General features: G+C 37.7%; 1 protein-coding gene across 1 annotated transcript in view; it reads left to right on the forward strand.

Annotated features, from left to right (window-relative positions):
- Positions 1 to 13,014, forward strand: part of CSNK1G3 (casein kinase 1, gamma 3) — a 151,150-nt gene that overhangs the window by 68,118 nt on the left and 70,018 nt on the right. Inside the window, 2 exon segments of the mRNA XM_006886000.1 lie at positions 4,538 to 4,686; positions 6,343 to 6,577. Of these exon segments, the coding sequence (XP_006886062.1) occupies positions 4,538 to 4,686; positions 6,343 to 6,577 (384 nt within the window).

The raw sequence follows: 13,014 nt of genomic DNA on the forward strand, positions 1-13,014 counted from the left end.
GAATTGACGCCTTTGATCTGTGGTGCTGGAGAAGAGTATTGAATGTACCATGGACTGCCAAGAAAACAAACAGATTCATCCTAGAGAGGGTTAAACCAGGTTACTCCTTGGAGGCAAGGATTCTGGGGCTTCGTCTGACATTCTTTGGACATGTTGTAAGGAGAGACAGGTCTTTGGAGAGGGACATCATGCTGGGTAGAGTAGAGGGACAGTGCAGGATGGGAAGACCCTCTGTGAGGTGGGTTGATTCAGTGACTGGGGTAATAGGAATGGGTGTGTCAGAGGCAATGCGATTGGCACAGGATAGAGCAGGGTTTAGGGCTGTTGTACATAGGGTCATTATGGTCGCATATGACTCCACAGCACATAACAACAACAACAACAGTCCTTACCATATCTGATCCCATTGTTATAGTCACTGTGTTGATCCATTTTGTTGAGGGTCTTCCTCTATTTTACTGATTCTATATTTTTTACAAGGACTAGTTTTTCTCTCTCTACAAAGTACTTAAGAACAATGATGTCTCTCTGGAGACTAAGGTGCATCTGATACAGGCCATGGTCTTTGCTATCACTTGTTATGCCTCAGAAGGTTGGACAGTGACTAAGGAGGATAGAAGGAGAATTGATGCCTTTGAGCTGTGGTGCTGGAGAAGAGTATTGAGGGTACCATGGACTGCAAGGAAAAAAAACAGATTCATCCTGGAAAGGGTCAAACAGGGCGGCTCCTTGGAGGTAAGGATTCTGTGGCTTCGTCTAACATACTTTGGACATTGGAGAGGGACATCTTGCTTGGTAGGATGGAGGGACAGCGCAGGAGGGGAAGACCCTCTATGAGATGGATTGATTCGGTGACTGGGGTAATATGGATGGGTGTGTCAGAGGCACTGCGATTGGCACAGGCCAGAGCAGAGTTTAGGGCTGTTGTACATAGGGTCACTATGAGTCGTGAGCGACTCGACGGCACATAACAAGAGTCTTTCTTGACAGCGTGTTCAGAGTTGTTAGATTTCAGCATCTTTGCCTCCAAGGAGCACCCTTGTTATACTTTCTCCAAGACATATTTGGTTTTTTGATCATCCATAGGAGATTTGTTACTCTGCTTTAGTATCACAACGCAAAGGTGTCAATTGTTCTTCTGTCATCCTTAGTCATTGTACAACTTTCAGACATATAGTTTTATCCAGACTATATTACTAGTGAAACCCCTATGGCCTAGTTGTAAGAAGCTGTTCTGCAATCCTGATGGCATGCAGTATGAATCCACCAGCTAGCTACTCCACCAGAGAAGATTGAGCAGTCTCCTGTCATGAGATTAAAGTGCCTCTGTAAACCTACTAGGAGGTCAGCTGTGAGTTGACTCAACATCAAAACAACAACAGATTACTGATTGTCCTCTTAATGTATTGTGATCTTCTTTGCCTTTGATCTTACTTTTTTCCCAGGTTTGGAGTTTGTTTAACTAAGTACTGTTGACCTTCAGAATTTCAGTTACTTGTAAATACTCATTCAAATAATCATCATTTCATGAACACGTTTATGATTGCCCCATTTCACTGCCAAATATATATATATATATATATGAGAATTTTAAGGGGATTTTACATTTGTAACTTTAATGTTTTTTTTTGTTGCAGTACAGTTATTGGAATAATTTGCTTTGTCTTCTTTATTGTTACTGTTATTATTATGTGCTCCAGAGTTACATGAGACTCTTAGCTACAGTATCAAAACAGAGCAAGGGAACACTGCATGATTCAAAATTGGAAAAGAAGTGCGTAAGGGATGAGTCCTGTCTATACCTTTTCAATCTTTATGCTGAACAGATCATTCAAGAGACTGGACTTTATGAAGAGGAGTGTGACATCAGAATTGGAGGCAGACTCATCAGCAACCTTTATTACACAGATCATAACAACCTTGCTTGCCGAAACTGAGGAAGAGCTGAAGCATGTGCTACAGGTCAAAGAGTGTCTTCAGTATGGCTTAAAGCATAACATCAAGAAGACAAATATTTTCACCACTGGGACAGTCGGTAGCACATGATGGATAGAGAAGAGACTGATGTTGTTAACAGTTTTATGTTGCTCAGCTCCACAATCAGCACTCTTGACACAAGCAGTCAAGAAATCAAAAGACAAATTGTATTGGGGAAGTCTGCCGTCTGTGACTTCTCCAGGGTGCTGAGAACCAATGATGTCAGTAGAAACTAAAGTGCCCCTGATCCGGGCAGTGGTCTTCACAATTTCATGCTATGCACCAGAGAGTTGAACAGTGATTTAGGATGATAGGAGAGCTGAACAAGGATTTAGGATGATAGAAGAAGAATTGATTCTGTAGAGTTTGGGTGCTGGAGAAGAGTATTGAACATACCATGGATCACTAGGAGAACAAATAGGTCGATCTTAGAGAGGGTGAAACCAAGTTTCTCCTTGGAGGCTAGGATTTTCAAGTTCCATCTCACATACTTGGAGCACGTGACCAGGAGGGACCAGTCCCTGGAAAAGGACATTGTGCTTGGAATAGTCGAGGGACAGTGCAGGAAAGGAAGACCTGGATGAGATGGATTGACACAGTAACAGGGGCAGTATAGGGGCATGTAGGTGTGTCAGAGTCAATGAGGCTGGCTCAGGACATGGCAGGGGTCAGAGCTGTACTATCTTCCTTATCTCTGGTGTGCTTGAGCCCATTGTTACACTAACTGAGTTAGTGTACTTCCCTAAAGGTCTTCTTTTTTGCTGACCCCCCACCCCAACACATAAACAGCTATGAGTTACTCATTATTCGTTTGGACGCTGTGTTATCTCATATATAGCCTTGGACTGGGCTTCAAGGTACTTGCGTGCCAGGACCCAAACCCTTGTCTTGGGATCAGAGCCCTACTTTTACCTGGTTTCTGTGAGGTCCAGAAGCCACCTACCCTGTGTTGGTGGAAATCTAGACTCAGACTCCTAATCCTGTTTTCCCTTGGCTCCTACAGCTTGTGGTAGCTCTACTCTACATTTTGCCTGGTGTGTTTGCATAAGATTCTTATGGAAATATATGCTTTGTTGGTACCCTAGTTGTGGCTCCAACTAGGTTAAGGTCCCCTTAACCTCCATCACTCACAAAATTTCTTCCTAGGCAGACTCCTGTGGGCAGGAGGATCTTCCTTGTCACTGACTTAGCAAGGACGTTAGTGGCAACCAGGTGGGACCTAGCTGAGTGCTCAGCGAAGGTGCCTGCAGCAGATTAAATAGCAGACCATGTTCCTTGGACACTGATGTTACATAAATGCCCAAATTATGTAACATCATATTTCATAGAATGTACTAGGGACCTTATGTGACACATACCTAAGGGATGTATGTTATGTGTAAAAGGAATCATTATGGCACTGTGGTTAAATGCTGGGCTTCTAGCGGAATGGCGAGTAGTTAGAACTCACCAGATGCCCCATGGAATAAAGATGTGGCAGTCTGCTCCTATAAAGATTATAGCCTAGAAAACCGTGTAGGGCAGTTTTGCTCTGTTATATTGAATAATATGAGCCAGAATTGAATTATTGGTACACAACAACATATGTGTGTGTAAATAATTGAATTTTTAAAGAAGTTTAATGATTTGTATTCTTGCACCCTAAAGATCAGAATAAAAGCAAATTAAGGAATAGATATGAATTGGTTACTAAATTTAAGAGATTAGAAAATATTAATTTCCATTGGTATGTGAAAAAATTTAAAATAGTTTTTAAATGAATTTTCTTTTTTTAAAAAAGCAAACTGGGGGTAGGGAGGAAGATGTGCAACAATGAATACATGAATACCCAAACTTTTGTAAACTTTTGTTAAAATGAGAGATGTTTTTAAGTCTTAATTACAGCCCATGATCTTAATTTATATAGCATATTTGAAAGCAGAAGGGGCGCTCTGGTGGCTTAGTGGTAAGGAATTGCACTGCCAACTGAAAGATAAGTGGTTTACATCCACCAGCTGCTCCACTGGTTATAGATGGGTGATCTCCCACCATACGCTATACTTCCTCTGAAAACCTCCTGGAGGGTCAGCTATGGGTTATTCTAACTCGATGGTACACAGAAACAGCATTTTCCTTTTACTTGAAGACCACGGGGGTAAAGTGACACAGTGATTGAAATAGTGGGTTTTAGCACAGTAGAGATTATGAGCATGGCACCAGATTGGGTAAGGTTTCTTTCTGTTATTGTGAGTTAGAGTGGACTCCTTAGGACTTAACAAGTGTTTTTGAGGCCAATGGAAAGAAATAAAAGGTTAAAAAGCCTAGTTCCTTTCTAGGTAGAGACAAATGATAAAAGAGTGGTATGATGTAGTTCAGTAAATGTTGTGATAAATTACACCAAGGCTAAGCTGGGGCGGCGGGGGAGGGAGGATTTGGTCAGAGAAATATTATTTATGTGGGAAAGTAAGCATGCTGCTGTTATTCTTGGGGTTATAATCTTAAACCTGTATGTATTTCTAGACAGTAAAGCTTGGTATTTAAAGTTGATAAAATTATTAAGTCACATTTTCTTTTCTCCTAGATGGTATACCTCAAGTTTACTATTTTGGCCCTTGTGGTAAATACAATGCTATGGTGCTAGAACTACTGGGACCTAGTTTGGAAGACTTATTTGATTTGTGTGACAGAACATTTTCTCTTAAAACGGTTCTCATGATAGCTATACAACTGGTAAGTAGAGCAGAATGCTTTGTAGCTGTATGTGACTTTACCATATAGAGAATTTAATCCAAGAAAAAAATGCTGTGATTTTTATATGTTGTGTTTTAGGATCCATATGACTGAAAATAACTGAATGAAGATGTGTTTTATTTATATGAAAAAGTTAGTATCTTATTTTTATAAATCAGAATGCTTAGTTTGAGAATTCTTTGCAGTATCTTTTTGGAGGTAGATGATTACATGGAAATAGATGCCTCAAATACATTTTGATAATAGATTCTAGTGTCCTAGAAAAGAGAGAGATAAACTAGTGAGTGAGTCGTAATACATTATTTAAATTTCCAAGAATCTATATAGAAAAAAATCATAATTTGATTTAACAAAATTTTGACATTTTTTAGGAGTATATTTCAGAAGTCTTAAGAATGTTTTATCCCTTGATCTATCTATCTCACTTTTCTATTTCTATACCCTTTGGAAATAGCTATATTTAAAGCTTTTGTCAAAGGATATTTATAGTTTTAAAAATGGATAAAATCTTAAATGACTAGAAACAATAGGGTTTGTATAAGTCATTGTAAAATAGCATGCAGCTATTCAAAAAGTATCAAAAGAATATGTTAAGACAGAAAATTTTTATATTAAGAAGTATAATAGAAGACATTTATCACAGGATCCAAAATTTGTGACTAAGCAAGCAAACTAAAGTGGACTTTGTGACTCACGTGTATATTGCATTGCAAATCATGATTATTCAAGATCAATTTTGTTATTTCTAATATTATAATTTTTGAAGTTTTAAAGCTATACTTGATTTAACACACTGTAAGATAGATATACAGAAAAGATAGAAAAGATAGATACATAAAAAATATACGATATTGTTTTTAGAGTTGAATAAAAAAGTTCCATAGTTTTCAGTGTCGGTACGCATTTAGTAGTGCAAGAAAATGTTCTATAAAAAAAAATACTAAAAGTTTCTTTGCTAATTCTTTTTGATAATTTATTATCTTAAATTTTTCTCTTGTTAAAATGGCTTGGTTATTAAACAGTGAAAAAGAATGAATTGAAACATTTTGCATGCCTGCTTACATATTTGAAATCAAGATTTTGTAACAATAGTTCTTTTCCTACAACATTTTATAAAAATAAGTTGTTCATATTATGTTGTTGTTGATTACCTTCGCATTGAGTACAACTCATAGTGACCCTATAAACAAAAGGCCTGACACCCTTCCACAACCATTGACATTTATCAAAGTTCATAGAGTTTCTGGAGGCAAGTTATTTAGGAAGTGGATGCCACTCTTGCTTCCAAATTCATATTATAGATGCTCATGTTGCAGATTTTCATATTCATATAATAGGTTTTTTTAAACCATCATTCAAGAATTAAATCAAGATGACTGATAGGAAATGAATTTATGAAATTGAAATTTACATTTGTCAGTGACCATAATAATTGAGGCACAGATTTTAATCATAAGTGGATATATTGTTGAAGAATTTAGTACTAGTAATATTAGTTTTAAAAAATGAAAAGGATTCTGAAAAATTTTCTTTTTTAGTTGTTTTATTGTGACGAGTCTGCTTTCTCTATGTTATGTTCACTCCTGCTATTTAAAACCTGAAATAAATTTCTCTTCCTTTTTTTCTTAAATGAAGATTTCCCGTATGGAATATGTCCATTCAAAGAACTTGATATACAGAGATGTAAAGCCTGAGAACTTCTTAATAGGACGACCAGGGAACAAAACGCAGCAAGTTATTCATATTATAGATTTTGGTTTGGCAAAAGAATATATTGATCCAGAGACGAAGAAACATATACCATACAGAGAACACAAGAGTCTTACAGGAACAGCTAGATATATGAGCATAAACACACATTTAGGAAAAGGTATGTGTTTGTTTCCTAAGTGTGAAAGCCAGCAACTATGATAACAAAGAGAATCTGTTATTGTGGTTTTATTATAACTGATTTTATTCCTATTTTTATTTATCACATATAGTTTGAAGCTTTTTTCAGTAATAGTTGTTGTGTATCGTTGAGTAGGAAATGACCATAGCTGATCCGGCAGGTGGGTTTTCAGAGGTAGGGAATCGCACTGGAGGAGATTATCCAGCCTTCTCGTGCGGAGCAGCTGGTGGCCTCGAACCATGTGCCTTTGAGATTGCAGTGCAGCTTCTTGCCCCTAGGCCACCAGAACTCAATATTTTAATAAAATTATTTAAATAAGTAGCTCTAGAGTAAATAAATAACAAACATTCTTATATTTATTACACATTTTTTTAAAAAAAAGTTGTAGCTTTGAAATGTTTGACTTTCATACTATAAGGGTGATATATTTGATTGTTTCTGTTAGGAATATGAGAGAAAGTCTAATTTCAACTGAATTTAGTATGTGTGTGAAAATGTCTTGAGATTATAACACTCTGGTAAAACTAGGAGGAGATACACAGCTAGTCTATTATGCTTAACTCTGGGAATGTATGTTGTAGAGATGTACCAATATGACTTCTAATCCTGGTGTACCTGTGTACTAGCTTTGTGAACTTGGGAAATTATCTTTTTAAAGGGATTTTGTATTTGCTAACTGGATAAAAATATCCAGCTTACAGGGCTCTTGTGAAGATGAATTATTAAAATATATAATAAGCACCCAAATACTGGTTTTGGAAAAGATCTTTAAGTTAAAATATGCTGACATTTAAAAAAGGTATTGTCACTTAAAAAATCATTTTGAAAAAATAAAAAAAATCATTTTGAATAACAAACTCTTCTACTATTTAAAATATATGGGCAGTTTACTGCTTCTAGATGTATTATACTACTAAAGATGTTTGAAACCATAATGTTTGTAGCTTCCTGTATCAAAAGAGGTAAAAATAGAGTTTAATTATTCTTTTGTTTTTGTTGTTGTTGTTACTGTTTTTAGTTTATAACTGTTAGGTAGAACTTTTATGAAATATTGACAGTTGCATATAATTAACCTGGTATTTATTTCTTGAATTTTATACATACTTGTTTGTTCACTCATGTCTTTTCTTTTCATTGGTTTTGAACTGATTGGTCGTTGTCAAGTCAGAACTGACTCATAGCTGATCCTCTAGTCGATTTTTGAGAGGTGTAAAGCATAGGAGAAGAGGGATTGCTGCACTTTTTCCTGTGGAGCCGCTAATGGATTTGAACCGGTGGAGAATTGCCACCTTTGGGTTAGCAGTACAACTCCCTAGGAAGTACTGTGACACCAAAACTCTCTAGTTTGGTGAGGATTTTTGTTGTTAGGTGCCATCGAGTCATGTATGACTCATAGTGATAACATGAACAACAGATCTGAACCCTGTCCTGTGCCATCCTAATCATCTTTGACTTACTTGTGTCCACTGCTGCAGTCACTGTGTCTGTCCATTTTGTCAAATATTTTCCTCTTGTTCTCTGTTCCTCCACCTTTGCAAGCATGATGTCCCTCTCCAAGGAATAGCCTGCCCTACCAACATCCTTAAAGTATGTTCAATTAAGCTTTGGCATCTTTGCCTCCAAAGAGCACTTTGACTGTACCCTCTCCAAGACATTTCTGTTTTTTATTTTGGAAATTCGTAGATTCAGTACTGTTTTCCAACATAACAGCCAGAAGATATAAGTTCATCTTATTTTATACTTTATTCACTTTCCAGATCTCAGATGTAGACCAAATGATTGAAAAGACAATGGCCTGTATCAGGTGTACCTAAGTCTTCAAACTGACATTATCACTCCTTAGTAATTTGGAGAGATCCCTGATAGTGAACTTGTCCAGTGAAATACCAAGGATGTTGGTTGTGAAGATGAAATCATTGACAATTTCCATCTTTTCGTCATCTGTTATGATGTTGCTTACTGAACTAGTGGGGAGAATTTTTGTCTTGATGTTGAGATATAGTTCATATTGAAGGCAACTGTAATCCACTGAATATTTTATACTAATTAAAGAAGTCATAGGTTTCTACTAAATAAATAAAATATTCCCTTCAACAGAATTCACATTTTATTTCCAAATTAAATTTTAAAAACACAATCTTTATGGTCAAAAATAATCTTTATATATATAGTACTCTTGGTACCAGCAGCCAGGAAATTGAAAGACAAATTACACTGGCAGCATCTACTGTCAGGAACCTTGCCAGAGTACCGAAGAGCAGTGATGTCGGTCTATAGTCTAAGGTGCACCTGATCCATGCCATAGGCTTTGCAATTACTTGCTGTGCATTGCTGGATAATGATTAAGGATGATAAAAGAAGAATTGAGTTGTGGTGCAGGAGAAGAGTGTTGAATATACTATGGACTGACAGGAGAACAAACAGGTTCTGCCTGGAGAAGGTGAAATCAGGCTGTTCGTGGGAGGCAAGATTCTGAGGCTTCATCATTTTGGGCATGTTGCAAGGAGGCATGAGTCCTAGGAGAGAAACATCATGCTTGGAAGGGGACAGACAGCATGAGAGAGAAAGACCCTCAGTAGATGGATTGACTAAGTGACTGGGCTAATGGGGGTAGGTGTGACAGAGAAAATGAGGTTGTCTCAGGATAGAGCAGGGTTCAGAGTTCTGGATCGTAGGTTTGCTGTGAGTTGCTTGATGGAACATACCAACAACAACAAACTGCATGGGGAGAGATTTCCTGTCTCTTTTGGGTTCATAATGCCACTCCCTACCCTCTATTCCACCAGAGCCATGCTATAAAAACAGAAGTTAATTTTCATGTTCATTTGATCAGTTTATTCTTGGGGCAAAATACAGTAATTCAAGTAATTATATAGAAATAACAGTACATACAAGGAAAGTGTTTTATGATATTGAGCTGTTATTAGACAGTCCCACTCATCGCTGTCAACTTGGAACCAGCTTATAGTTTATACTTCAGTATGTTTTCAGAGGCAGTAAATTGCACAGGAGGAGATCACCAATCTCTCTCCTGTGGTGTAGCTGGTGGATTCAGTCACCTTTCTTTGTGTTTACAGCCCAACCCTGTGTTCAGCGCTCCCTTGTCCGACCAGTAGCACCACTTTTTCATTTATTGTTCACTGATTCCCTAAGTAAATCACTGTTAATTTACTGATTGCTATAAACAGAGACCCAGTACAGAGTACAGTCCATATTGTGAATTTAAAAAAAAAAAAGATTGAAAGTACGGAGTGAAAAATACTAAAGAAATACCTTTAGGAAATAAATTATGATGGGAATTACACAACAATGTTAATAATGAAAGCACAGATTTACCTAGTAAGTTGAACATTTAGGCTTTTTTCCTTTTGTCTTATACACTCTGTTAGCTAATAAAAAAATCTTGTCTTCATGGAACTGACAGTTTAAGAAAGAAGGATCTGGTGGGGAAAAGATATGGTAAAAGATGGTGGTGCTCTAGAGAGTAAGAAAGCAAGGATGGAGGTGGGAGGTAACACTAGGGGAGGGAATAGTACAATTTTAAGTTGAGTGGTCTGAGAAGAGCTCAGTCTGTCTAGCAGTTGACATTTTGAAAAGACATAAAAGATGAGAGAGAGAGAGAAAAAAAGATGAGATCCAGGAATTATGTGGAGGAAGAGCATTCCCAGCAAAGGGAACAACAAATGCAGTATTCTTTGTAGGGAGCATGCCTCATCCTGTTTAAAGCCTAGCAGTTAGTTCATAATGACTGACTCAAAGAGAGCAAGGGGGAGCAAGAGGAATTGGGGTCAGAGAGGGAAGGGACAGAATGGAGTTTCAGATTGTACTTACTTTGTGCCAGACATTGTATATAAGATGCCACATTTCTTCTTCACAACTCTTTGGAGTAGATACTATTTTCATTTTATAGGTGAGGAAAAGGTTAATAGGCCTATTGCAGGACATGTGTCTGAAAGTGGTAGAGCCAGGTTATAAATCAAAGCAGAGTAATCTGAATCCCTTCTCTTCATCTCTCTATTACATTCCCTTGCCAAAATGTATACTTTTTTTTCTTTGGTCAGATCTTTCACATAACACAAGTATAAGATTTTTCAGTTTTGCCACTGATTCTTTATAGGCATCTAACCTATGATGTGACTAGAGAAAAATGTCTTCAAGATATTTTAACAGCCGTTGTCTCTGGTTTAAATTTAGTGCAGGGATTTAGGTTTGGAATTACCATTGTGTTTTTAGAAATGTACAACTCTAACACGGCAATTTTTTTCTAAATTTTCATTCCTTGAGATTGATTTTAATTTAAGTATATAAAAATTTCCATTCATTGTTGTGTATTTTCCTTCATGGCCACCTCTTCTCCTCCCAGTTCACTTTTCTCTTTGAAAAAGAAAAAACTTCTTTCATTGTTATACAATCCCTGCACCCCCCAGTCCACTTTACTATGCTGAGAGAGCAGAAGAACACAGCTAAGGAAATAAAGGCTTAGAAAAGGGTAGGATGTAGAGAAATGAAGTACCACTTTTCCTCTCTTGTAGGAGAAATGAATATTTTTCCTTTTTGTATCTATGGAGAGATGTTAGAAGTATCAAGTATTGGAGTATAGTTTATGAAGGTAACTAGTTTGTCTAATAAAGTAAAAAATTTCTCTATTGGAAAGATTAGTCATCATTCCAGAGCAAATGTATTTTGGGCAATTGAGGCTATATGTCAGTTGTTAATAATATAAAAAGATGTATATTTTGATTTTGTTTCTCTACAATTAATATTGTTTTCTTAAATATATCTCAAAAGTATAAGTTATCTAGGCTTCCTGTTCCAGTTAACTGCAAGTTGAGACATAAATGTAAGTTATTTCATCTTGTTCTTGTTGTTATGTATCATCAAGTCACTTGCAACTCTTAGCAGCCCTTTCTTTGTACAATAGCTCTGAACCCTGCTCTGTCCTGAGCCAACGTTATCTCTGACAGACCTACCCCCATTGTCCCAGTCATTAAGTCAGTCCATCTCATTGAGGGTCTTCCTCTCCTGTGCTGTCCTTCCACCCTCCCCAGAATGTTGTCCCTCTCCAAGGACTGGTCTCTCCTTGCAACATGTCCAAAGTATGTCAGAGGAAGCTTCAGAATCCTTACCTCCAAGGAGCAGCCTGGTATCACCTTCTCCAGGAAAAACCTGTTTGTTCTCTTAGTGGTCCATGGTATACTCAATACTCTTCTTCAGCACCGCAGCTCAAAAGCATCAGTTCTTCTTCAATCATCCCTCGTCATTGTCCAGCTTTATGATGCGTAGTCAGCAGTGAAAAATCTCGCTCTCTCCTCCAATATATTTACTTATTTTTGGGATTCCAGGACACTCAGAAAGTATGTCAGATGAAGCCTCAGAATCCTTGCCTCGAAGGAGCCAGGTCGGTTTAATTCTCTCGGGGATGAACCTGTTTGTTTTCTTAGCAGTCCATGGTACATTCAGTAGTCTTCTCCAGTGCCGCATCTGAAAGGCATAAATTCTCCTTCTATCCTCCTTAGTCATTGTCCAACTCTCTGACGCATAACAACTGATTGCAAAGATGATGGCTTGTTTCAGGCGCACCTTAGTCTCCAGACAGACACCATTGCTCTTCAGTAGTTTGCAGAGGTCCCTAACAGCAGACTTTCCCTTTGCAATACATCTTTTATTTTCCTGGCTACTGGTGACAAGAGTGTTGGCTATGAAGCCAAGCAAACTAAAGCTGTGAACAACCACTTCTTCATCCATCCTGATGCTGCCAATTGGTCCAGTGGTGAGAATCTTTGTCTTCTTGATATTGAGCCTAAATCCATATTGAAGGTTGTAGTCCTCGACCCTCTGCAGCAAGCATTTCAGGTCATTCTCAGTTTTAGCAAGCAGGGTTGTGTCTTCTGCATAAAGCAGATTGTTGGTGAATCTTTCACCAATCCTGATGCCACACTCTTCATGGAGCCCAGCCTCCCAGATAATCTGTTCTGCATATAGGTTGAAAAGGTATAGAGATAGGACACATTCCTGGTGTATGCTCTTCCCAGTTTTGAACCATGCACTGTTTCCTTGCTCAGTTCTGATGACTGCCTCTTGGTCTAAGTATAGGTTTCTCATTAGCACGATCAAGTGTTCTGGGATTCCCATTCTTCTCAGAGTCAACTACAGTTTGTTGTTATCCACACAGTCAAACGCCTTTGCATAATCAATGAAACACAGATAGAAAGTCTTCTGGTATTCCCTGCTTTCAGCTAAGATCCATCTAACATTAGCTACAATATCCCTAATACCATAACCTTGTATAAACCCAGCCTGGACTTCTGGCAGTTCTCTGCTGATGTGTTGTTCCAGTTGTTTTTGGATAATCTTCAGTAGAATCTTGCTTGCATGTGAAATCAATGATATTGTCCTATAGTTTCCACACTTTGTTG

The sequence above is a fragment of the Elephantulus edwardii genome, unplaced genomic scaffold (assembly GCF_000299155.1).
Source record: "Elephantulus edwardii isolate Elephantulus edwardi_28Jun2011 unplaced genomic scaffold, EleEdw1.0 scaffold00046, whole genome shotgun sequence".
Lineage (NCBI taxonomy): Eukaryota > Metazoa > Chordata > Mammalia > Macroscelidea > Macroscelididae > Elephantulus > Elephantulus edwardii.